Source organism: Mustela erminea, chromosome 18 (genome assembly GCF_009829155.1).
Source record: "Mustela erminea isolate mMusErm1 chromosome 18, mMusErm1.Pri, whole genome shotgun sequence".
Taxonomy (NCBI): domain Eukaryota; kingdom Metazoa; phylum Chordata; class Mammalia; order Carnivora; family Mustelidae; genus Mustela; species Mustela erminea.
In genome coordinates, this window is record NC_045631.1 from 30,034,542 (window position 1) to 30,060,102 (window position 25,561).

The following is a 25,561-nucleotide window of genomic DNA, read 5'->3' on the forward strand; positions in this document are numbered from 1 at the left end:
TGTAGGGTAAGGCCACGCAAAAATTACTTTTTAAGCAAGAGGTAGACAAGTGTCTCACAGTCAACCAGGAGCTAACGCCCAATGACTTTTATCTACTTATTCAGTTTTATTAGAGAGAGTGTGAGCAGGGGCGGGGGGAGCGGGCAGAGGAATAGGTAAAGAGAGAATCTTCACAGCAGGCTCTGCGCTCTGTACAGGGCCTGACGTGGGGCTCGATCTCACGATCCTGAGATGGTGACCTGAGCCGAAATTAAGAGTTGGACACTTAACTGACTGTGCCCCTCAGGCGCCCCCTCCCACTGACTTTTAGAAGTAACTTCTTTATAATGATTACACTCTTACATTTAGTTTTGGGGCTCTCCCTTTTCCTCTCAACGGGGCAATCCTATATACCACACTGTTTCACTACTGTAGCTTTGTGCCGTGTTCTCTTTGGTCCAACTAGTCTTTTCTCATTTTTCTTTTGAAAACATTTTCTTATCTATTCTCATGTGTTTCCGCTTGCAGATCAGCATTAGAATCATTTGGCCAATCCTGGAAGAAGTAAATAGGAATTTCCCACGGAACTCAAGTAAGCCAAAAACATGAATTCAAGAGGAAGTAATATCTCTGCCACTTTTAGGATTCTCCTGGAGTCTCTTTCCATTTCTCTCCGTCTCTCAAAGTTCCTCCAACTAACTTTACGGGCCCTTGTTATTTGCTGAGACAAAATAGATACAATGCTTTCTATGAATGTGTAACACCAAGAAAAGTTTCATACATTTCAAATGGAGCTGGGAATGATTTAAAGAGCTGCGAATCTTTACATAAAGAGTTGATCAAACAATATAGAAGGGGGACTCGTAGCCAAACGGAATGAAAATCCATTAAAACCAGATAGATCATGGGCCTGAATGGAATTTTACCATTAACTACCATTTATCCCATTTAATTAGTATTTTCCCGACACACAATAACTCGCACTAAAATGCTGCTCTCTTGCCTTGAAATTTCTAATTATTGTTGCGACCCACACCATTACGCCTCTTCTCTGCTTTCTTCATTTTTCATGCCATTTCAGTGGCAAGATTTTCAATTATCTACGCAGGACGGACAGAGATACCTTTAAGGAAGGGGCATAATATGCAACTTAATTTCTCTAAAAGCCAGGAGAGATCATTTTTCGTCAGAACAAACACACTCTGTCTTTCATCATTTTTTTTTTTTTTTTAGCAAATAAAGAGTAAAACAGGCCATTTAAAACATCCATTTAAATGCAAATTCTGATATCCCAAGAGAAAAATGTTAATCATTTAAATAGACAGGATTATAGCCCACCCTCATTACTTCTCCTCTTCCAAATTTTAGAAAATGTAGCTTCGGCCCACATGGGGAAGCCAGCCAGGAGTCCTTGGGTCTTTCGGAACACTCTGTCAGTAGAGAGGCATGAGGCAGGGGGCCGCCTTTTTCTCCTTTTGAAGGGAGTGGAAAGGAGAGAAAATAATATCATGTACCCCCATGTGCGAGGCATGGGACAAGATGATTATCGATCAATCGACCTATCTCTGTAATGGTCACAACTACCTCGCAAAGGGGTTTATCATCTGAGACCCAGAAAGGCAGTTTGCCCAACTGGTACGTGACCCAGTTGGGTGCCCAGGCCTCCGGAGCCCCCAGCGCATGGTGGCTCTGAGGTGTCCCCAGGGACCCCCGCCCAGACTCACCTAGCATTCCCATGCCAAGCATGAATGCGTCCATGGTGTAAGGCAGTCCCCGGGCCCGGCCTCTTGTCCCCGGTGGGAACATGACTTCCTTAGGCTGAGCTTTCTTACATTCTACCTGTTCAACAGAAAGGCGAACAAATGAGATGCAAATGAATGCCACGTAAATGTCAAAGGCAGAACGGATCTGGTTACCCGCCAAGGTATTTTTAGCCTCGCTCCTTATTCACTGTAAAAACAGCCAAGCCAAGCAAATGGCCTGCAAAACAAATATTTAAGAAAACACGCCACTTGTTGCAAATCCTGCTTTGGAAAAACCGACAAGGATGAAATTGGGTTTGGAGGGGTGACAAGGACGTGGGCTGGAGACACGCGTGCTTGGGTCGGGAGCTCAGCCTGGAGCATGCGCAGAAGGCCTGGGAGGCACACGAGGCCGCTGCATGTGTCTGTGAAGAAAACCAACAGCAGTAGTAATACCCCCTCCTGCTCGTTTGGCCCCTTACAGGTTTACAAATGCCTGTGGGCCCCGACTCTTCCTATCGGGCCACCTGATTAAGTTTCTTATTAAATAAGCCAGTTAGCTTTAGCTCCATTTCACAGATGACGAAACTAAACATCTGAAGGCTTGCGTCCTGTGCTGTAAGCCACAGCCCAGCAGGGGCAGGCCTAGAAGCCTGAGTTTTCTCAAACTGCTAGGTCGCCGATGCCCCCAGCTCCCTAAAAGCCGCCCTGGTATGCTCCGGGGAGAGAAGTAGGAACGTTCCACACCACTTCTGTCCATCTGGATTAGCGGCTTCTCATTCTGCAGCCACATCTTCAAGTGGTTGCTAATCTTTCCTGATTCCCTCCTGCCTCCTGAATTTCTTAATCCCATTCCGCTCACACAACCCAGAAGTCACTTACTTCCCAGCCTTAATGGTATATAATACAAACTCCAGGAAGGAAATGAAACTATTGCTCTCAGAAGGGCCTACATCATTCTCAGGAGCGTGTCTCACCCCCCTGCTCGGTGCTTACTTACTTTTAGTTTACAGATAAACCTAACACACACTGTTAGCTGGTAACCCACTCCATCGCTGATGGCGATGGGACCCAGCGGGGCAGGGCAGGGTGCTCAGGTGGCAAAAAGCATTAGCGTGACAGTCAGATAGTGAGGGAGGAAAGGCAAGAATGAGGTCCCCATATTTAAAAGGGATCATATGGTATAGGAGCCAAAACTCCACATAGCCCAACAGCTGCCGAGGGTCTCACTACCACACAGAAGATTACTACTGTTCCCAGGGTGTCTGAGATAGGAAGTTCAATTGTTGCCTCATACTTCGTTTTAAAGGGACCTACATGGGGCTATCCATTTTGGAGATGTACATACCTCTCAGATCTTCTCATCCCAAATACTTCAATTAAAAAAAATGTTAGGGACACCTGGGTGACTCAGTTAAGCAGCCGACTTTTGATCTCGGCTCAGGTCTTGATCTCAGGGCTGTGAGTTCAAGCCCCATGCTGGGGCTTAGTGCTTAAGGCTTGAGGGAAGCTTTAAAGATTTTTATTTATTTATTTGATAGACAGAAATCACAAGTAGGCAGAGAGGCAGGCAGAGAGAGAGGGGGAAGCAGGCTCCCCGCTGAGCAGAGAGCCCGATGTGGGGCTCGATCCCAGGACCCTGAGATCATGACCTGAGCCGAAGGCAGAGGCCTAAACCACTGAGCCACCCAGGCGCCCGAGGGAAGCTTTAATTACCTAAAATATTAACTTCTCCTCCTTCAGAGACACCAGATAACAAGTCTTACTCACTCTCGCTCTTTAAATAACCACACATACTTTAAAAACATGGACAATATGGCTCAACATTTATGTCTGATAAGCTTCCCACGAAGTTTTTATAGGTTAAAAAGGAAGAGACGAGCACCCTGAAATGAAAATGGGTGAGAGACATGAACAAGCAATTCACACACGACTAATAATGACATACACCCTTCATATCACATGTCACCTATGACATCCCCAAACGAGACATACTGCCATCTATCAGACTGGCCATGACGACAGGGATTCCTGATGTCAGAATCTCTGAGAGTATGGGGAAGGGGGAGGGGTGGGACTTCACACACATTTTTTGGGAGGGTCACCTGACAAACTTTCCATAGCCATCCAAACATACATCGTTTGACCTAATAATGCTACTTGCAGGAGTTTATCCTGCATGGACATACAGATAAGGATCTTGTGGTGACAAGCCATTGATTATTATTATTATTATTTTTAAAGGAAATATCCTAAGTGTCCAAGAATAAGGAGTTAGTTAGCCAGGTTTGGTTCGCCCGAGCTTACTGGAAACTGTGACGCTTCAGAAAAGAGAGTTGAAAATAAGATGCAATGATGCTGGGAAACCCTCGGTCCTGGGCTAACGAGGGTGGTCGGTCACCCTAAAGGTAAGGGGGAGAAAAGTAAACTACAGTGACTCTGTGGAAAATAAGCAAGTGTACATGCATATCAAACAGGGGAAACATATTGAAAAGACATACCAAAGTCGCTTTAGAGTAACTCTGTTCTTTCATTTCCAGGGTGCACTTTGTTACTGGTACTTATTTGCCAGGTTTTCTGCTCTAAGTATTACTGTTGCAAACAGCAGTAGGGAAAGGTGATGTGAAAGAAATAAATGCATCAGAATTAGATCTTTCAGATCTCTCTCATAAGCTGGGGGGGACAGTTTGCTCCTAGACACCATCCCCATCCCCAGGACTCAGAAGCAGGCAGAGGAAGCTCATTTGCGAGAGCCTGCCGGGGCCAGGGAAGATGGGCGCGCTCTGCAGAAGCAGACAGATAAGTACCTGACGGGGGCTGGAATAATACTGCTAACCAGCTCACTTTCTAATGGCCCTATCGGTGACAATCTATTGTATTGTCTTAGGAAAACCTGCCGCCTGTTCCTAGGCAACCTGATCAACGCAAATTTCAGGTTTATACAGTTTTCATTTAGAGAACATAAAGGTTAACTGACTGTAATGGGAGTATTTTAAACAAACCCACCTACTCCTCCTCTCACTGAACAGGGCTGGCAGCGCCGTTTAATTCTGTTCTGTCTTCGCTGGTGCTGTTTTGGGCAGCACCCACTGTGTGGGTCCTGTCAGCTGCCCACTGTGTCAACTGTGAGCGCTCCCCGAGGCCAGAGGCTGTGGCACGCGCACTCTTGGGGTGGGGGGGGGGATCCCCATGTTCTGGGCACTTGAGTGACAGGGAAAGGTAGCCACCGCACCAGGGAGCCTTGGCCTGGTCTGCACTGAAGGCTTCCCGAAGGATCTCTCAGGACCAAGAGGTCTGCCCAGCCAGCCCCCAGCTCCTCTGAAAACATACAAAACGGGGGAAGAGAAGAGCTATTCTCTGCTCCTATCCTGAGTCCTTGCAGGGGGTCAGGGGCCTGCTGAGCATGAAAACCACTTCCCCCGTCCCCCCCCAACCAGACTGGCAGAAGCCCCGCCTCCTCCATCAGACTGTGAGCTCAGGGCAGGGATCAAGTCTACGACATCCTGGGTTCCTTGCAAGAACCCATACAGAGCATGGACTGATGCCTGTGCTCACTAGGGTCATGCAGACTCAGGCTTCCTGACCCAGCAACACTGAGGGACTCCATGTGCCTGGCAAGTGCTAGGCCATGGGGGATGCAGACAGTAAGAAGGCCAGCCTCCACCTCGAGAGCTTTCATTCTGTTGAAAACAACAGGTTCTGACTGTCTTGTTCCCCTACCATGAAGGCAAGTACTCATGTCAATCTGCCCCCTGTCATTTCTGGGCCTGCCAGCCTCTGGAGCCTCTTGAGTTAGGCCCCATCTGGGTGACCCCCCGCATCCCCACTATCGTCCCACCAGGCCCCCAGGCAAGCTAGAGAATGGAGCATGAATACCCCTAGTTAGAGTCAGAACCCAAAGGAGGAGAACCAGCCCAAGTCTGCCCCGCTCCAGTAACACATTCAATGCATGTGGCCACACACGACATCCCACGTATCTCCCACTGTGTACCAGGCTACTTCCAAAGGTCGTGGCCTCAAGCAACAATGGCTCATTCCTTCTCGTGCTTCTGGGAGCTGCCTGGGCCCAGTGGGGCTCCCGCTTGCCGCTGCTTCTATAGTTGTGGTCCGATGGTGCCCGGGGCTGGAGCTAGAGCCAGACAAAGGCTGGACTCAGCTGGAGGTTCGAGTGCCTTCTTCTCCCACAGAGTGGGCAGCCAAGGCTGGTCAGCTGGGACCGTCCACTGGGAAGCGCCTGCTCCTGGTTTCTCCGGGGCACTCCTTCCTCTCACACCATGCTGGCTGAATCCCAACAGGGACTGTCCCAGCCTGAGAATTCCACAAGACCAAGGCACAGGCTGCAAGGCTTATCCTCCAGGCTTGAGAGTCAGGCTGCCGTTTCCATCATGTTCTGCTGGTTACACTGGGTCAGCCTAGATTTGATGCTGGAGGCGAAGATCGCTGGGACTGACTTCAGAGAGCAGTGACCACACGAGATGGGTGAAGAGCGGCGAACCGACAGGACCGTGGGAGGCCCTCCTCCTCCCCATGGCGCTTGGCTGGCCAGGTTCTCGGGCTGGCAGGCACCGAGGCCTGCTTCCACCCTGGGGCACCAGGCGGGTAGGGAGCTCCCTTTGGGGGCAGCCCTGGAGAGGCTTGCCTGGCTTCCCATGGTCGACAGAAGCAGTGGGCCTCCGTGTGGCCAGTCCTCCTGTTCCAGCTTTTTCACTGCTGCCCCCACAGAACCCCGTTTACGGTCAAGGCTCCCCACCACCTACACCCAAAGTGCTTTCTCTAGGGCAGCCCAGGGTGGCGGCAGATTCTGAAGAAGGGATAGCTTCAAGTCTTGGTCCTTGAATCTGTTGAGAAGCCACTCCTCATCACGGCTATGGCTTCTAGTGATGACTGGAAAAGGCAATGTGGTTGGTGGGCCCAGAGATTTTGTAGGAACTTCCATTTGGATTTGTGCTTGCAAGAGGTCTCAGATCGACTGACCAGGCACCGGCCAATCACTCACATTAGGAAGACGAGCTCTCCGTTCCAAGTTTCACGGCTGGCAAAGCCACAAAGTAACCCCACACCAGGGGCCGAATTCCAAGGATGTACCCCGCCTCCAAAGGTAGGTGGGATTTTTTTTTTTTTTAAAGATTTTATTTATTTATTTGACAGAGAGAGATCACAAGTAGGCAGAGAGGCAGGCAGAGAGAGAGGAAGGCAAGCAGGCTCCCTGCTGAGCAGAGAGCCCAATGCGGGACTCAATCCCAGGACCCTGAGATCATGACCTGAGCCGAAGGCAGTGGCTTAACCCACTGAGCCACCCAGGCGCCCGGTGGGTGGGATTTTTAATCTCCAAACATGCTGCTTTGCTTGGCAGCCTGGCCCTGCAGAAGAGGGGATGGCTCCCATGCTGTCTGCACAGACACAGCATAGGAAGAATGACCAACGGAACCCTCTTTCCCAACAGGACAGTCCAGGTGGCAGCATGTTCCTCCAGACGATGACTCCGAGGCCGGCCGTGGGCTGGCGCGTGTAGTTTCCAACCTTCCGTGCAGGCGGCAGGGTCGAAAGCAACTCAGCAACGAGCTCCGTTTCTAACTCTTCATGTAGAAATAATTTTGCATTTGCGCGAGAGTTGCAAGGATAGAAAAAAGCACCGTTCTGTAGGTCTACATCTGTATCTGTAGACACGTTTTCCTGAACCTTCTGATAGCAAGGTGCATACACAGTGGTACACGTGTCCTAAACATGTTTTTCTTACATGCAAATGGGATGCTTTTATCTAGCATACCTTCCACAGCCTTGTGTCAGTGGACCCCATGATGTCCTTGAGAGGTAGAAATCCATCTTCCAGGACAGGAAGCTGAGGCCCAGGGATGTCAGACACCACACTGGCTGCTGGAGGCCCAGGCCATGTGTGCTAAGGCTGCATTTGAAGCCGGGTCTGCCTGATACCCCTATGACCCAAGCCAGGGGAGCCAGTCCCACGCCCCAACCTCTCCTTGGGTAGGGGCGGGGGAGGGCTCAGCATTGGCCTTTGGAGAAGGCTCAGGGCCTTCTGTGGGGACAGCTTCCCTGCAGCTGCTCTGAGTGGCTGCCCTCACCCAACTGGCCTGCGGGCCTTGCAGAGGCAAGCTCCCTGCCAAGCACCTTTTGGAAGAGACTGGAAGTTTGAGGACCGGGCCAAAGTCTGGGAAGTGAAAAAGGTTTTTGTTTTTCCCTGGTTTCTACATAACAGCCCCAGTCAGCACATGGCCCCGGGGCCAGAAGGGAAACCAGCCTGACCTCGGTCTGGGGAAACCCAAGCCCAGTGCCCGTGGCCTTGATTTACCACCCAGGACAAGGCAGCTCTGTTTCCTGGAGGCCAGTGTTTGCAGCTTCACTTCTCACCTCAAACTGGTCACGTTAGGCACGATTTACTCCTCCAGGGGGAGATGGACTCTTCTCAAAGAATAAAATTCACTGCTGTTCAGAGCGACCAGCCAGACTGTAGAGCTGGCGGACGGGAGGGGAACAAAGGGCAGGTCTTTTGGGCAGGTGGGTGCTTGGCGGGGGCGTGTGTGTGGGGGTTACTGGGAGTGTCCACGTGGGCACCGTCCTATTGTACAGCTTTCTGAAAGACAGAGGACTGACCTAGTCTTGCCCCAAGATCAGTTTCTCCTCTGACTCAAGCTGCAGCTCCCCCAACCCCCCAGTCAAGTTCTAGCAGATTCCAGGCCAACACTGCTCCTCGGAAGCCCCAAGCTGTCCATCTCCTCTGGCTGATGGGCCCCAGGCACTTCCCAGGGAGCCGCCACTACCGTGTAAAGACCTGGGGTCCTGCCTGGAGCCCCGCAGCTACCCAGATCTCTCTGGTCAAACAGGAAGACTTAGCGGCAGCCCAGAAACCACACCCACCTGCCACCCCGTGGCTATGCCGGTCTCCCCCCTGCCCGCTGTTCTCTCTTGCCCCCTTGTCGTAAGCCTTTCTGGAAACACTAGGGGGACAGGGTTCAGAGGGGACCTGCTCTCAAGGAACCCACAGAGCATGGAAGACAAACACAAGGTAGGCGACTTGGAGGCAGAACAGAGTCTCCACTGTCCTGCCCTGTGCACCAGAGCAGGAGTTAGCCTCAAGGGCATGACAGCAGCAGAACATGCTAGAGAGTGTGCAGGCCACTACAAAATGAAGACGAGAGGCCCTTTATTCAGCCATTACTAGGAATTCCAAGATGGCAGCAGCAGAGCACGAACCCAGAGGGCTCTTCTGAACAAAGGCGTTCCATCCAGGAAGCTGGCCCTGTTCCAGCCAGCCACTGAATGAGCCGTAGGAGGAGGATGACAGAACAGCAAGGTGCAGGTGACAAGCACAGAAAGAGCCCAGTGAAGAGAGGCAGGGAGGGAAGGCAAGACCACGGTCCTCATCCGCGTGGAGCTCACGCTGGGGACAGACCCGCCGGGCATCTCCCTCTGGGTAACCTACAGAGAGTCAGGGTGCCTCGTCTGGGTTCTGACGTCCAGTCCAGGGTTCTCACTGCATCCGGTTGCTGTGCTTGTCCATGGCCCCCGGCGGGATGACGCCGTGACCAGCAGGTGTGTGCGGTTGGGGGAGGGCCAGGCCAGAGACGCTGTCGCGGGAGGGGCAGCAGTCACACCCAGAAGTCCCGGTGGTGCTGGGACGACCCGGCCTGTGACTCCAGCAGCAGAGGGGGCCTCAGCACCCTGCCATACCTGCCCCCAGCCAGCACCAGCCTCCAGCCTCTGCGGACTCGGGGAGGCCTCTCAGCTGGGCACTGTGGGCCCTAGAAGGTGAGCAGAAGGGAGTTCTATGCTCCGTCCCTTCGCCTCTCCCTTCCCTGACATCTCCATCAGGAACTGTCCCTGTAGACGGGACCAGCCTGTGGCCAAGCACCAGAGGACACACTCGTATGGGGTAACTTGTCTTGCCTTACTACAAAACGGTCTTCACAGACATGCAGGCTTCCGTGGAGTCTCTGGAAGCTACTTGGTAAAGCAAATGGAAACGCCAGCTTAGATGGGCAAAGGCCGCCAGCAGAAACATCCACCTTCCAAGGACACTCGCTTGCTACAAACAGCCCAGACCCACTTGTGAGAAGCACCGAAAGTCCCATAGGACAGGGGATCTGGGCTCCATCTTCTCGCTCAGCAGGATTACTCTAGGGAGGAAGCAACAAAACTATAGAGCCTCCTCCTCTTATGCCAGGCATGGCCACGGTATCCTCACGGGTGCATGAGGGTGTACACATACACGATCTCACACACAGTTGTGTACATAGTGACGCACACACATCACACATCACATGTAGGACACACGGTGCCTGGCCCACGAAGGTCCTCGGAGAATGCCGACTGCTCTCTGTATTCTCATCAATCAACTCATTTCCTCGGAGTTGGCCTAATTAGCCCTAGAGTTACAACAGAAGAGGAAACGGATTTGCCCAAGGTCAGCCAGGGAATGACAAGCTGCGATTCAGTCCTAGGTCTCCCGCTTCAAACGCCCTGTCCCCACCTCTGGGCCACTGGCCATGCAGGTGCGGCCCTCACAGCCCTTCCCCACTATTCTCTATCCAGTTCACGTGCCACCCCTTCCACAAGGCCATCCTCAGTCCTAGTTCCAGAACTAATTTCATCGGCCATTTCCCCTATTAACATCAGCAATGACAAAGTGAAGGAGGTTATCAACGAACACTACTAGCATCCCCTTGTTAGCAGGCAGGGGCTGGGCATGGACACAGAGATGAATTCAACAGGATAAGGCTCTCCCTTGGCAGGGCTCAGAATCTGGGCAAGGAATGCAGAGGGGCTGGTCCCCAACACCCTCCGAGGCACGCTCCCCCATGACTACAGCCTCCCACTCTGCCTGGATCTCAGGGCAGGGGCATGTCCTCTCCACCAGCTCCTCGCCCTACTTCTCTGCTCTGCTTGTCCCCCCTGAGCGGGAACCTGACACATGGCTTCTCTGTGCCTCAGTGTTCTCATCTGTAAAACAGAGCAACAGCGGTGCCAACCCTCCCCAAGGCTGCAGTGGGCTAAGAAATTAAACCAGCTAATCCTGTGAGTGCTTGGGCTAGATAAAGTTGGTTGGGTCATGCTTTAGTCTTCGCCGGGGAGCCCAGGGGAGCGTCCCTGAAGGTGACAAAGCTGGTTCGCATCTGTGCTTCTGACCCAAAGCCTGGGTAGCAGAGAGGAAGAAGGGGGCTGCCACCGCCCCCAGCCCGGCAGACTCTTGGCATGCTTCCTACCGCCACCACACACACCCCACCCCCGGCCGGGGAGGGCCCCGTCTTCCTGCTTTCATCAGCAAGGTGTGCAAAAGGAGCTTCACGGGCTGCACTATTTGGGGAAAAAGCTGATGGTGGCAGCAGCAGCTGCTCTTTTTAATTCTGGGAACCTGCAAGGGCATTTCAAAGTGAAAAGAAACCTCTCCCTTCAGCAGGTGCCTACATGCAGCCGCAGGGCTGGGTGCTTATCCCAGCCCAGGGTGGGCTTTGCCAGAAACCCTGAACCAAGCCCAACATAATTTCTCTATTTAAAAGAAAGGGAGAGAGAGAGAAAGAAAGAAGAAAAAAAAATAAAAGGTGCAGCCGAGCATTAGATTGCACCTGCCTGGGAAGTTGGGCAGAGCGTCTGGGTGAACTCAAAGGACGAACAGGCCCCAGAGAAGGGGTGCGGGTTCTTCCAGGGGTCTCCATGCCCCCCTGCAGGCCCACCACCCTATGGGCAGGGCGTAGGGAGCCCCACATGTGGGAAAGTCCAGGGGGGCTGGGCACCGAGACATGGAAGAGCGACCACGCCCTCCCAGGCCCCCTGCAGTGACCTTCCCAGAGGACGGATGAAGGGCGAAGGAGCCAGAAGCCAAGCCAAGCAACCTGGCCGCCAGACAAATTACTTCTGCCTAAAGAGGACCACTCACCACCGAACAGCCCAGCCTCCCCATGCCTCCTCTCTCGGCACACGCGCCCCTCCACCCACAGGAACGGAGCCCGTCCGCAAACACGTGTGTGCCTGATGCAGGGGCGGGGGGCGCAGGACCTCCCTCTTGCTCATAAACACGAGGTTCATTTATTAAGTGCCTCTCTGGCATTTCCTTTTTTGCCTTCATCCTGCTTGTTTAATATTGCATTTGACATTCTCATTTTATAAATGGTAACAGAAGCAGAATGGATGGCTAAAATTAGCTTACGAGAAAGGAGGATGCTGCAAATAGGGTGGTGAACACAGAAGCCTAGTTAAATCCACCCACGTCACCCGGCCCCCGCCCCCCACTCGCAGGCTGGTTCCCAATCAGCTCTTAGCCGTCAGGGTTCAGGCTGCGGAGGAGTGGCCCGAGGCAGGGGAGCGTGCCTACTCCCGGGGCACCCCTGCCAGGGGCAGCGCCCCGCGCCAACCCTAGCTTGGGCCTCCCTTGGACCCCATGGACCGGAACCCACAGCCTGAGAGACCAACCCAGGACTCGCCTGCTCTTTCATCCTCCTGCCCCCACCACCCCCAGAAGCCCCTATTCTGGGGGCCAGTCCCCCAGATGTGCCCTGGGCTAAAGGTAGCAAGCCTGAGTGCTTGCCAGGCTTTGCTTTTTGCAGAGGGGTTTTCGGAACCTCCCCGCTGCAGGATTCAGCCGAAGGGCTGAGCTGGCCAGGGCACATGCCCACCCGCTCTCCTTGGGCCCACCTCCTGGCCAGGGCATGGCAAATACCCACCTCACACCTTCCTACCTGCCTGTGTCTGCACCCCTGCATTTCGCTGACTTGTCCAGGACCCCCTTCCCTTAGGATTATTACATATTTGTGCAGTAAAAGGATCCAAAGAATAATGAAAGTGATGATGATGATAACAGTAACAGTAAAAAGGGCCATTGCTTTGACAGACCACGCTAACCTAGTCCCAGCTTCCAGCAGTCTCTGAGAGACGTGCCATCCTTACCTGTCTGAGGGGAAGCCACGCACAGGTGACGGGTAACCTGTACAAGGTCACAAAGTCTAGCAATGAGAGGCCAGCCGTCCTGGGGTATATTTGGGAGTGAGGGATTTCTGACACGCTCTTCTGGGAAGGCCTCTCGGGGTGGACAGCACTCTGTTCTGCCCCTTCCTTCGCTCCCTACCCACTCAGTGCTTGGGGTCCGTTAAGAATGAAGGCACTGCTTTCTGCATGCTACTACCCCAAGCCCCAGCATCCGTTTGGGGCACTGCTGACCCTCTCTGCCTTAGGCTAGTAACCAGCTAACTCCATAGCGGCCACAGGAGAGCTCTTGCCTAAAAGCCTTTCCTTAGGCCCACTGAGATGAGCAGACCGCACCTGCTCTGGGCAACAGCAGTAAAGGCCAGGAGCTGAAGCTGTGGCCCCCAGGGCAAATCCTGCTGATGCTTTGTTTTTATAAATAGAGTTTTCCGTGAACACAGCCATGCCCACTCACAGACCTATCATCAGTGGCTACGTTCTGCTCTATGATGGCAGAGTTGAGTCGTGACAGAGACCTAAGGCCCTAAAAGCCTAAAATATTTACCATCTGGCCCTTTATGAAGCTTCTGGGCACTGGGTTTAGGCCAAATGGAAGAAACTTGCGGGAACCAATGGGGTTTTCAGGAGGGTGATTCCTTCAAGGCTACCAGATTACAGACCCTGCACCAGAGCAGTCCAGGAGCTCCCAGGGCCAGGAACCGAACCAAGGCCTTCAATAAACTGCAAAGGACAGTGGTCACCATCCTTCCCATCTTAGAGAAGGATATTCAGGATATTCACCTGGGCGCAGGACAACCAGTGACGGATATGGGATTCAGGCTCAGGTCCACGTGTTCTAAAGCCCTGAGAGCTTCTAAGTGACCAGGAGGTCCTGTTTGGGGGACAAGGGCACGAACATGTCACTTGGGAGGACCCAGTGCCTCACCCCAGTGGATGCGCCTCAAACATCTGAGACCCTTGTCCAAGGCAGAGAGCATGCCAGCACCGGGGGTGTGTGTGTGTGGGGGGGGGATGGTCCCTGGCACGGATGGCTTCCTACGGCGGGGACGCAAGGGTTGGGGGGCTGGTGTCGTGCACACAAAGGGAGTGTGGGGCGGTGCTAAGACCAGCCTAGGGCTCCTATCCCAGGCTGGCTCATCCAGCTCCAGGCTCCTGGGGCCTCAGCCCTCACTCCAGGTCCTTTCCTTGCGACACCTAATGATTTATGACGGACCCACACCTCCTACACCATCTCGTTAGCAGCGATCCTTGCCTGGGGCTTCTCAGACTTCAAACGTGCACACACATCACTAGGGACTAGCAAAATGCAGATTCTGATTCCGTAGCTCTGGGGCTGGGGCCCGAGAGTCTGCGTTCCTAACGAGCTTGCAAAATGCCCAGCGAATTTCAAAAATCAGATCACCTCAATGGAACAAGGAAAAGGATGATTTAAAGAAATCCTATAGAAATCCTTGTACAAAGCAAATAAAAACTCTATCTTCATCGGTCAAACCAACCCAGGATTTTCAATTAATGAGGCTGTGCCTAAGTCGGCCGCAGGGTTGGAGCCAGAAAACCACAGGTTCAAATCCCAGCTTTGCCACTTAGAACTGTGGAGTGTGAAAGTCCCTTCACAGCTCCGAGCTTGGAAGCCTGTTCTATAAAATGGGATGAGGACTGCATGCACGTAAAGCCCCATCACGGTGCCCGGGGAAGGCCCACATCCTGCTGTTGAATCAGGGGTCAGAAGAGGTGCCCTTGTTCAGGCAGCCCTTAGATCATACCCCACATTCTCCACCAGCAAGGCTCTCCCCGCCTCATCTGCGGTGGGGACAGAGCTGGGTCTCAGAAGGAGCCAGGGGAGCAGGTCGGTGTCACTGCCACCTCCCTCCCTGGGGGCTGCAAGCTTATGGAAGGCTGTGCTGGCCAGAAGCTCAACCCTGCCATGGGGTGGGGGTGGGGGGCTGCTTTGATCAGGGGTTTGCAGCGGGAGGTTCATGGAGCGGTTGGGACAGGAGTCCTCTCGGAGCATCACCGGGTGGCCCTGCAGGGGCATTTGTGTGTGTTTCCTGACGAGGAGCACAGCGGCGTCTCCCTCTGCCCCACACAACAATGGGGAAGGGGCCGAGTCCAAGTCTCCTGGCTTAGGCCCCTGAGCTCATACGTGTGGCTCACATGCCTCTGGGGCAGTGTGGGGAGAGGCCTGAAATCTGTCATGGCCCATGGGGACACCTTAAGCCCATGCCGGGCCCTTCACACCAGCCAGGAATCTGGCCCCCAGTGAGCCCATCTCCTCTGCCCATCTCTTAGGAGAACGTGAGAGAACCAGGGGCCACGACACGGCTGACTGGGAGGGCGTGGTAAGCAGTCCTGGAAGCCCGCCACCCAATGAGATGACCGTTCAGCCATTCAAGTCCCTTTCCTCCAGGAGGCGGTGCTGGCTTAGAGGAGACCAACATGAGCTCGAGCTCCGGACGAGAGCTCTCTGGGCTTCAACTTGGGGGCTGCCTCTGAGTGTCTGGCCCCGGGGCAGACTGCTTAACTTCTCTCTTTGCCTCACTTGCTTATCAGTTAAATGGGGGATAACAATCAGTACCTCCTACATCAGCGTGTCTGTGACAGAAGAAAGAAAAGCATAAAGCGAGCTCTCAGCAGAGTCTACAGTTGGCACTAAAAAATATGAGTTATTGGTGGGATCTCTTGGGGGGGAATGCAATGGGGGTCTCTTGTGGTCCACACAACCCCCCTTCCCTGCCGCCGCCACCACCATGGACATGACCTCAAGGGAGCGTCTGTATGGGAATGGGGGCTGGGCTGCTGTGATCCCAGCTTCCCGAGGGCAGTGACCCTGACGCAGAAGGCCTTGTGTCTACTGTGGGCTCTCTCTGACCAGGGGGAAGAGCCCTCTTTTTTTTTTTTTTAATGCCCAAGAGAATCACCAACCAAATCAGATGGGAAATGGCTTTGGGAATTATGATGCGCCCTCGCCGTTGTCACGTGGTCCCTCATGTAATCCTTTATTCATTCCACAATTATTTATCCAGGGCCCACAGAGCGCCAGCCGGAGGAGTACCGGATTAAGACGGAGAAGATTTGGATTCAAGTCCTATCTTCGTGACTCATCAGCGGCAAGACCTTTCTTATCTGTGAATTGGAGAAAACGGTAGCTCCAGGCACATTCCGGGGGCGGAGCGCGGTAATCTGTCCTTGCAGAATTTGTGAGATTTCGAGCGCTTCCAGGAGACCCGTCCTCACAGCTTTGCCAGCAGTCCAGTTTACAAAACACTCCTACGGACCTTCTAACAACAGTCCGGGTTTCTGCTTGGCAGTCTCTGCGCTCTCAGAGTCTTTCCAATCCTTTATTTGAATTCTGTCCATAGCGCAGTTTAAATCCATTTCCTTTTCTGTGAGCCTCAGAAGTAGAAACTGGTATCACAGGATCCTCAGCCAATTCAGGCTTCTTCAGAGGAGGACAGCGTGCTGGAGGGGTCCTTCCTGTGACGACGACACGGCCAATGGCAAGAGCTCGCACTAACCAAGCTCATAGTTAGTTACTGAGGTGCTCGGCCTTTGCTGCTGGTACCTCCCCGAGGCCCAGCGACCCCACCAGGCGGTTCCCACAGGCCCCGTTATCCTGCAGCTCGGCGACACCTGGTGCCCTTCCAATGGCTTCTTCCAGGACCTGGAATTTCCCCTTTAGAGCTGGTGGGTCAGGGCTGGGCACGTGCAGGGACTCCTCCAAAGCCCGAGTGTGATCCTCACCACCCCTCACCCACCCCTTCCTCTAGTCTACTTCCATTTTTGCTGTGCCCTTAAAGAACAAGTTTTAGCCCCAGATTCAAAAGAAACCAGAAACCCTGCTACTATGAACACAGTCAGCCACACGCACCCCAGTCAGCCTCCAGCTGGGTGGAAAAGAAGGTGACAACTGGGAAATGACTGGGACCACAGCCACAAACCTCTCTCTAGCTTCCGGCCAGCCCATCCGTGGGTTATCATCCTTCTGGGGCTGAAATTCTACCTTCTGATGATCCCCTATGTCATCTGGGGATTCACCCTCAAAACAACTGTCTTTGTCGATCTGGCAGCCAGGAAGCTCAAGACATAGGTCCCTTTACTGCCTGGGGAACCTGGGAGGGTGGGGGGCATATCCCCTGGGCCTCAGTTTCCCCACTGGACCACGGAGGGAAATAAAGCTTTTTCTCACTTGTGCTTGAGGCTTGTCTCCAAGCCAGTCTGTAGCGAAGGGCCTCATATATGCATTTGAGGCAGCACGCAGCACAGTCTGTGGCCGGTCTACATAGGACCTTCCTGATGAACCGTTAAGTCCTGGCAGAACAGGAATGGTATCTGCCAGTGCCCTCAGATGCCTCTTTCACCCTCTGCTGCCCAGGCAGCCCTCCGTGGAGCCCATCAGCCGCATGCCTGGCTAGGAGAAACAAGGCCTCCGGGCACTGTGCTTTACATTTCCTTTTAAGCCCCCTGTCTCTCTAGTTTGTAAAAATAGCAAGTAGCATCTACCAAAAGAGAAACGTACTAACTGGAAGGCACTGAGTTGGGGGCAGGCGACAGGGTGGGGAGAGGGGGCGGTGGGCAGTGCAGAGAATGCCGAGGAAGGGGTCCTGTGTTATTCTTACATGCTTATCTCCCTGGTACCATTTTAATGCCTGAGCTGACACGTCCAACTTACAGTATGCAAAGAAACAGCATTTTCATTTCAGATGCATATGATGGCTAGGAACAATATGAACAATATTATTTTAGTGCCCTGGGAAAAAATTAGCAAGTCAAATATTGAATCAGGCCTGTAGCACGACATGCAAGGCAGACTGCTTTAATCTTATCCCCACTAAAAGCTCTATTATTGAATTTAAAGTCAGTGAACACATATCGGACCAATATACAATGCACATATGAACGCACGTTTCAGAAGCCAGGAATGCTTTGACTAAAAGGAGAAAAGACCAAAGTTACAGCTACAATTGAAACACAAATTTGCCCTCCCTCTTCTCATGGGGCTGGAGGCTCTGCTGGCTAACCAAAATATTTTGGCCCCAAAGGGCCTGCTGATGACTCCAGGAACACCTGCTGAGCTCCCACATCTCTGGAGCCAGCAAGGAAGGGGTTTCTTGCCCACAGACTCAATTTGAAGGAGTTAGAGACCTCCCGCAAGCCAATGTGCACGCTGGCGCCCTCTGGTGGCCACTTCTCTGGGAGGCCTACCTGTTTAGGGGGCTTTCCCAGGAAAAGTAGCCTTTAAGAGCCAAACAGAGGGATGGAAGAGGGTGCCCCTGAGGATAAAACCAGGGAGTTGATGGGAAGGGGAGAATGGTAACTACCCAGCAGGGCCCAAACGCACAACGAACTTGGGTGGTTAACTTCTTTCCCAAGAGATAGCGCCCTCAAAAAGCCAAACCAAACAGCAAACTTGTATCCTAAGCCACAGGTCAGCAAATTGTAACACACAGGCCAACTGTGGTTCCCCTGCTGGCTTCTATACCTACAGCCCAAGGGCCAAGAAGGGTTTCTGTACTTTCAAATGGTAAAAATATAAACAGATACATAAATATTTTGCGACATGAGAATGACCTGAGATCAGCGTCTGTGTCCATCTGCACAGCTTTATGGACCCACTGCGGTATTCGTGCGGGACTGTCTGTGCACGCTTCCGCAGCGGCTTTGGGATGCTGTGACCATCAGCCGCATGGCCGGAAAAGCTGGGGATATTTATCACTTGGCCCTGCCCCGAGAGTCTGTCAACTCTCGTCCTTCACAGGACTGAACCCTTAGAGTCTCGTCCCCATACCCACCCTGCCCAGCTTCTCGTGTGAGGATGCGGGCTTTGGAAGTCTGCAAGACAAAGCCGGGCACACGGAGGGGAGGGAAGGCATCGCAGCGCGAGCCCTACAAACTTACCATTTTATTATTGATTTCATGGAAATGAATCTCACAGACTTTCTCCACAACATCTTCATTCTCAAACGTGACAAAGCCAAACCCTACAGGAAAAAGGAAAACAAAACAAAAACAAAAACAAAACAGAGTGGGTGGTGAGTCTGGTTCCAGCCAGCCACATGTTTGTCTTTAATGTCCTGCAGCAGGGACAAGGCTCCTGATCTGAGGTGGGGGGGCCGGATCCCTGGGAAGGGCCTCCACATTGGGGAAATGATTTCTAATTTGTACCGAGCACCCTTCGGACAGCGAGGAAAAGTTAATGATTTCACCCACACGCAGCGGGCACTGTGTGGCTTACATCTGCCCTGAAGCAAACAAGAAATTTACTTGTCTGTTATTTACAAGGGTCAGAGCCCTGCGGCTCTCCATGCTGAGGCGGGCGGGCGAACGACCCCGTGCTCCAGCGGGGATCACCATGGGGCCACACGTGCCCTTTCCGTGCTGGAATGGCCAGCCCTGGGGTCGGCCTCCAGACGGAGGTGGTTATTTGTCCTTTTCTTCCTGAATTACTTCCTCTAATACCTCATCAGGACATCCTGAGGCCTGGAAGAAACTATTAAAAGTTTCAGGCCTCTGTTCTACACAGGCTTCCTTTTTCTACCGCTGCTTCCAAAGCGCAGCGGATCTGGGGCAGTTTAAGACTGTTTGATGCCTGCTGTCAGCCTGTCAGCCATCCACTGTATTTACTCGGCTGGAGACCGACTTTGCTAGACAAGCTGTACTGAAGAATTTTGGCAGGCGACCGCTGCTCAGCATCCTGAGTTGCTCTCGCTACCCTCCTGCACCTCCCTTTCTTCTCCTCCCGCCCGGGACGGGGTTCCAGCACGCTGCCCCATCTGTGGCCCCACTCAGTAAGCACTGCTTTACCACACGGGCCCGCTCAGGGGACAGCACTAACACCACGAGGAAACACACGTGCAGCAGGTGCAGACGCCCGGATGGGAAGGCAGCAGTCCGGACTCAGCGCGTATGAACTTATGTGGCACGCTGGAAGCCCCCTCCCCACTCTGCACCTCGAGCTTTGCACCTGCAGATGACGGTGGTGAGACCGACCACCCAGCTTGCAGCCCCAATCAGGATTTGCAAGGCTCTTGGCTATGAACTCAAGGTTGTGTCCCCCCCTCCATCAAACAGCCCCAATTCCCACCTTGAAATCCTGACCCAGGGTGATGGCTTCAGGAGGTGGGGCCTTGGGGAGGAAAGGGCATCATGGGAGTGGCCACCTCATTAGTGCCCTCAGGAAAGACACCAGAGAGAGGAAGCCCGTGCTTTCTCTCTCTCTTTTCTGCTGGCTGAGGACACAATGGAAAGATGACTATTCTGCACCAGGAAGAGAGTCTTCAACGAAACCCTGACCATTCTGGCACCCTGACCTTGGACTTTCAGCCTCCACAATGGTGAGAAATACATTCCTGTTGTTGATAAGCCTCTCAGTCTATTGTCCTTTGAAATATCAGCTCAAATTGACCAAGACTCTACAGTCCCCAAAGACATGAACCTGGCCCCAACTAGGAACAGGGAAGTCAGAATGGCTACTTTGTATTAGGATAGCGTTTCCCATCAATGAGTTTAAAACAAAACAAAATAAAACATACAGGTCTTTCCTCTTCAAGCTTCTGTGTCAAGTGTGGGTCCTGGAAACCCACGGTGGAGAGATAATCTGGTTCCCTCTGTGTCTCTCCCCTCTGGCTGTCCTACCACCATCTCTGAGGAACAGCAGAGAACAGGCAGCTGATACCCTGAGCTCCTCCATCATGGCTCCTGTGGGATCTAGAACATTCTTAGGGAGAGGGATGGACACGGCCACTCGCTAGTCTTAAAAAATGTCCAGCAAAACAGAGGGCCGGGACCAGCACACGAATGGCAGCCACGGTCTTCGTTAGGATACGTGCTTTATTACCACACACCAAATAGGGGGCCCAACAAAAAATTTTCTACCAGATATACAATCCTGGGCCCCATACCAGGTCCCCAGAGAGGAAGGAACAGCTCCATCCTCCAGGGTCCCTCTGTCTGGGCATCTCCTGCTCTTTGGCCCTCAGGGAGAGCCACACCCGAAGGCGGTCCCCCATCGGTTCTCTTTGCACTTTGGTGTGCTGGCTTCCCATGCCCCCTTCAAAGGAGTGTGAAAAACATCAGGTAAGTCTCTCTCACCCAAGCAAGGACCCCATCAGCACACAGGGGAACAGCATCATTTTGGTTAACCCCCTCCCTTCTGCCCACATCCTACAGCCCAAATCCTAGGGGCCCCTCGAAAAAGGATGAAGATGTAGGGCCCTTCAAAAGGTCCTCTGTGAAGGGTGGGGCGGCTCGGCAGAGGATGGGGGAAGCTGTAGGGTGCAGGGACCCGCTAGCACGGGCTTCATAGGACCATGGCAGGGCTGGGTCCCCAGGATTCACAGAGCCCCTTACACACAGAGCGTGCCAGGTTGCCAACGGCTGAATGAATGAACCATTTCTGCTCCTCTGGGGTGTGAGTATCTTGCTTATCCACCTGTACCACCGCCTCCCCTCAAGACAGACTTGGCCCTTCCTTCTGCATTAACAGGCTCCCACCTGCGCTAGGCATCCTGGAGGACAGAGAGATCAGTAGGACAACGTCCTTTTTCTGAAGCAGTGGGCTCCCTGAGCGGCACAAGTCAGACGTTCCCCCCCAAGGAGAGCATCCCCTTGCCCGTCCCTCCCTTCCAGACTGCGGGTCACCCTGAGATTTATTTGTCTCTGAAGGTCACCTCTCTAACCTGTATCTAAACCCAGTTAACACATGAATCCCTAAACCAGCCTGGACATGTTGGTACTCAGGGAAAACCTCACTGCTAATTGGGATGAGTGTAATGAGCTGAAGCGTGGCACCCCAAAGCCGTGTCCTCATCCTAACCCCTGGACCCAAGGAACGTGACCTTCCTTGTTTGGAAAAAAGGGTTTTTGCAAATGTAATGAAGTTAAGGATCTCAAGAAGGAGGGTGAGCCAGAGCCAATGACAGGCACTCTGAGGAGAGAAAGGAGAGGGGAAATTTGAGACCTAGAGGACAGAGGGGGGGGAAGGACAGAGAGGGCCACAGCCACTAGCCCACTCCCCCACGCGTGGGTCACATGTGACCTCCCCCAGCCAGGCCCAGCAGGGCAGAAGGCAGGAGAGTGTGGACAAATGAACCCAACGCATCCGTGCCATCAGGAAATAACAGGAAGTCAGTGCCAGTCAAGGGCACAGCTCCACAAGCCAGAGGACAGCCTGGTTCAGAGCCAGCTTGCTGCTGAGCACAGGTCCTAGATCCTGGAACGGTGCCCAAGGTAAGTCAAGTCACCGTGGGGGTCACGCATTGAGAGGATGGCCACGGGAGCTGCTTTCCTGCAGCAGCCCACGCCTTCCCAGTCTACTCTGCAGATCCCTGTCTGAACTCCAGGCACAGGACCCTTCAGGACCCCCTGTCGCCCCAGTTTCTCAATCCATGCCATGTCTCTGAGCTGGGCAGAGGCGGGCCAAGAGCTGGGAGACAGGAATCCAAACGCAGACTGTGCACCAGGAAGGGCAGAGGCAACCCTTGCTCCATCATTTTGAATTCTGACTCTTACATTTCCCTGCGGGTCCCTTCCCTAACCCCACAGGACTCTAAATTTGAGTACCACAAAAATGATTTTCCTGATCAAAGGAGAGAGCCTGGATCTCAAGCCTATGTACCTTGGACGCAAAACAATTCAGCGATGTCAAGACTCATTTGCAGTATTTTAAAGACCTATATCGTTTCAACAGCCCTGTCTGTTTGGTCCAAACAGAGAAAACAAACTTGATTGTGTCTAAAATATTTATGTATTCCATTTGAGAAAGCGAAGAAACCATGAAACATTTAATTATCAATAAATGTTATTCCTTAACATATAATCATTTTCCCCTCACAGGTGCATTACCATTTACAACGAATTAGTAACTCAGTGGAGAACCGCCCCCAAATAAATTAAACAGGAGGGTAAAAGACAAGACAACGGGGTCAGGAATTTGGGGAGGAGAGGGTGGTGGGTGGGAAAAATCCTTTTTCGGCATCGAAGTCACTTTTTTGAACTTGATTTAATTGGGTAAAATGTACAGAACATAAAAGTTATCATTGCAACCTTTGTTCTTTTTCTTTTTTTTTTTTTTTTGGTGTACGCTTTGGTGACAGTAAGCACATTCATGATATAGTGCAATGATCACACTATCCATTTCCAGAACTTTTTTTTTTTTTTTTTTTTAAACCATCCTGAACTGAGACTCTGTACCTAGCAAGCCACAGCATCCCGTTCCTCCCTCCGTCAGCCCCTGGTAACCTCGGTCTACTTTGTTTCTAGGAATTTGCCTCCTCAGGCACCTCAGATAAGTTGAATCCAACAGTATTTGCCCTTTTGTGTCCAGTTTATTTCACTCAGCATATTTTTCCAAGGCACTGTAGTCTTTTGAATGGCCTGCCGGATGTATGGATTCTACCTGAAACTCAGGACGTCTGATTCTTCCTGAGAAGGGGCAGGAAGGACTTAAGATTTCCCTCCCATTTTTCCAAAGGAGAACCCCTCAGAGAACCAGAAATGGAGCCTCATGAATGCCCACCAAAAAGAGGCACAGCAGCCAGGTAAAAGAAACACATGATTATCCTCACTCCAAAAAAAAGAAAAGAAAAGAAAAGAAAGAAAGAAAAGCAAGGACCAAAACAAATAATGAGCTGTGTGTTCTGGGCCTCTAAAAGCAGGCAGAACCAAAGGGATGTGTGTGTGGGGATGGGGGAGGGGAGGCATCCTGCTCTGGGCCCCGCCAAGGCGGGGACTGTGACCCCTGGTGAGTCTAGGAGGGCTCACCCTCCAGCAGGGCCCTTGGGGGTGCCCCCCTGACCACCCCCTGCTCAGGCTCTCATCTCCCTTGATCCTGAGGAGGACTCACCCTGAAGCCAAAGAACTCTGGAGGTATTTAAAGTCACCCAAGCTGCCATTCAGAACCAGGTGGAACCCTAGGGACTGACCCCTGGGGTGGGGAGGAAATTTGGGGAACAGGCCAGTTCACCAAAGAAACCCTCCCACCTGTCATCAGCAAAGCGGCACCTGACCAGCCTCTCATGAAGCCCCCACCTGAACTGTACCCCTCATTTCTGAGGGGCCTCCAGTAGTTGGCAAATCTGGCACAAAGAAGGTGGTAGAAGGAGGAAACCCCAAAAAGAAAGGGTTTAAGGACGGAGATAAACAGGAGAGGAGTTGACAGGGAGCGTTTAAAAATGAAAACTCTACAGCATTCTCCTGAATGAAGCTATTATGGGAAACTAACAAGTGAGCTCTATTTAAGAGATAAGCATTTAACAGTCAAACCTTTTTTCCCTCTTTTATTCAAATGAACAAAACTGAATATTCATCTGAATAACACAAAGCTAGAAAACACATACACAGAAGAGAACAGAAATCTGAAAATACGAATACCTCAAAATTAAAATGACCCATCGCAGACCCAGGCCCTGAGGAACCTCGGACAGGTGACTTTGGAAGAACTCTTTTTTTTAAGGTCAGGGAGGGCAAGAGGGGGATGGCCGCATCCTCGCCTCAAAAATAATTCTCTTCTCTTATATAGGTCAATGAACACCAATAGGCAATCGCGAGGTGCCTGATGCATTTTCAGTGAAAATCAATGCAAGTCATGAGTTAACGCACTTGGTTAATGGGGGAAAAGAGGACAGAGAAACCCGTCCCCGCTCCCAGACTGTCGAATTTATTCCGGGAATCCCATGAGGAGTTTAAGGTGTGTGTACACAAGCCTGTTTAGGACTCACGCCCCCTCCCTCTAGCCAACAGCCCAGCGTTGGAGGAAGCGGTAGTCTCCGCTAGCTGCCTTCGGTATAAACACAAAACCTCTTGCGTTTGGGTGTCGGGAGCCCTTTGTGGTTTCAAAATGCTTCTCCCCAAGTTAACCGTGGGAGAGGCGGGGCAGGCTCTACCATCATCTTTTTGCTCAACTGCTCGACATTGTTTCAAATGACCCATCCAGGGTGACACGTGGCCACTAAGCCAGAGCCAGACATCTGGGACTTCCTTGGGTCTGTGAAAGTTCGGGACGGATTTGGTGGGCCCAGGGCTCAAGAGGGTAAGAGCCTGGGTCAGGAGGCATGGGGCCTCGCGTGCTCCCTGAGTCAGCCAGCCCCGCGCAGGGTGTCGGCTAGTGTCACCTCGGGCTGCTTGCTACCCCCGACTCAGAACATGGCTGGGTCACCCGTAAGAGCAACAAGCAGGTTTGGCTAGTCCCTTTCGTCTGCCTTGAAGGGTTTTCCTGGAAGCCCAGGTGGAGAAGGTCTGAGGGCCACCCCTCCCCATGGGTCCGTGGGGCAAGAGATAGGCAGGCGGTAGGTATGCACAGACGCGTGGCAGGCTGGTGTGGCTTCCCACGTCCTGGGTTTGCCCTAAAACAACATCTACGTGACTCAGAAGATGGATCTCTTCCAAGGAAAAAAACCACATGCTGTCTTTCCAGAAGAAGTGACATGTTACTGACTGTCACTTTGGGACACTCCCTGCGTGTTAACCTGGATGTTTGTGAAATCCACTCTAAAGATAATTTTAAAAAGAGAAAGCCTGCCTCCATCTGTTGAGCCGCGGTTCACGCTGTCCTCCCTGCTTCTCCCGTGGAGAAGAAATGTTCCCACTTTACAGATGAAGGACTGAGGCCTGGGTGGGAGCCGGTGTTCTTCCCACCATGGCCCACCTCCTCCGTATGAAGGTGGTCACTCTGTTTCTGGCATCTCTTAGATTCTAAATTTGTCCTGCAACCTGGGTCTCACAATCCTGCCCTGTCACCTTTCCCTGTGAGAATCTCTATCCAATGGGCAACAGCACCTCGCCCTAGTAACCCAGCAGAAGGAGGACCACAAGACGGGGATGGGTAGAGACGTGTCCATCTGCCCCTGTATCCTACTTGCTCCCCCCACTGCCCCAGACATCTGTGTCCTTCCACAGAAAGGCAGCAAAGGGAA

General features: G+C 52.5%; 1 protein-coding gene across 7 annotated transcripts in view; it reads right to left on the reverse strand.

Annotated features, from left to right (window-relative positions):
- MSI2 (musashi RNA binding protein 2) overlaps positions 1–25,561 on the reverse strand; it is a 388,920-nt gene that overhangs the window by 57,302 nt on the left and 306,057 nt on the right. For all 7 annotated transcript variants that reach the window (XM_032320056.1, XM_032320055.1, XM_032320059.1 and 4 more), the window contains 2 exons: positions 18,549–18,631; positions 1,704–1,818 (listed from right to left, as the gene is read on the reverse strand). In XM_032320056.1, coding sequence (XP_032175947.1) covers positions 1,704–1,818; positions 18,549–18,631 — 198 coding nt within the window. The remainder of the gene's footprint in view (positions 1–1,703; positions 1,819–18,548; positions 18,632–25,561) is intronic.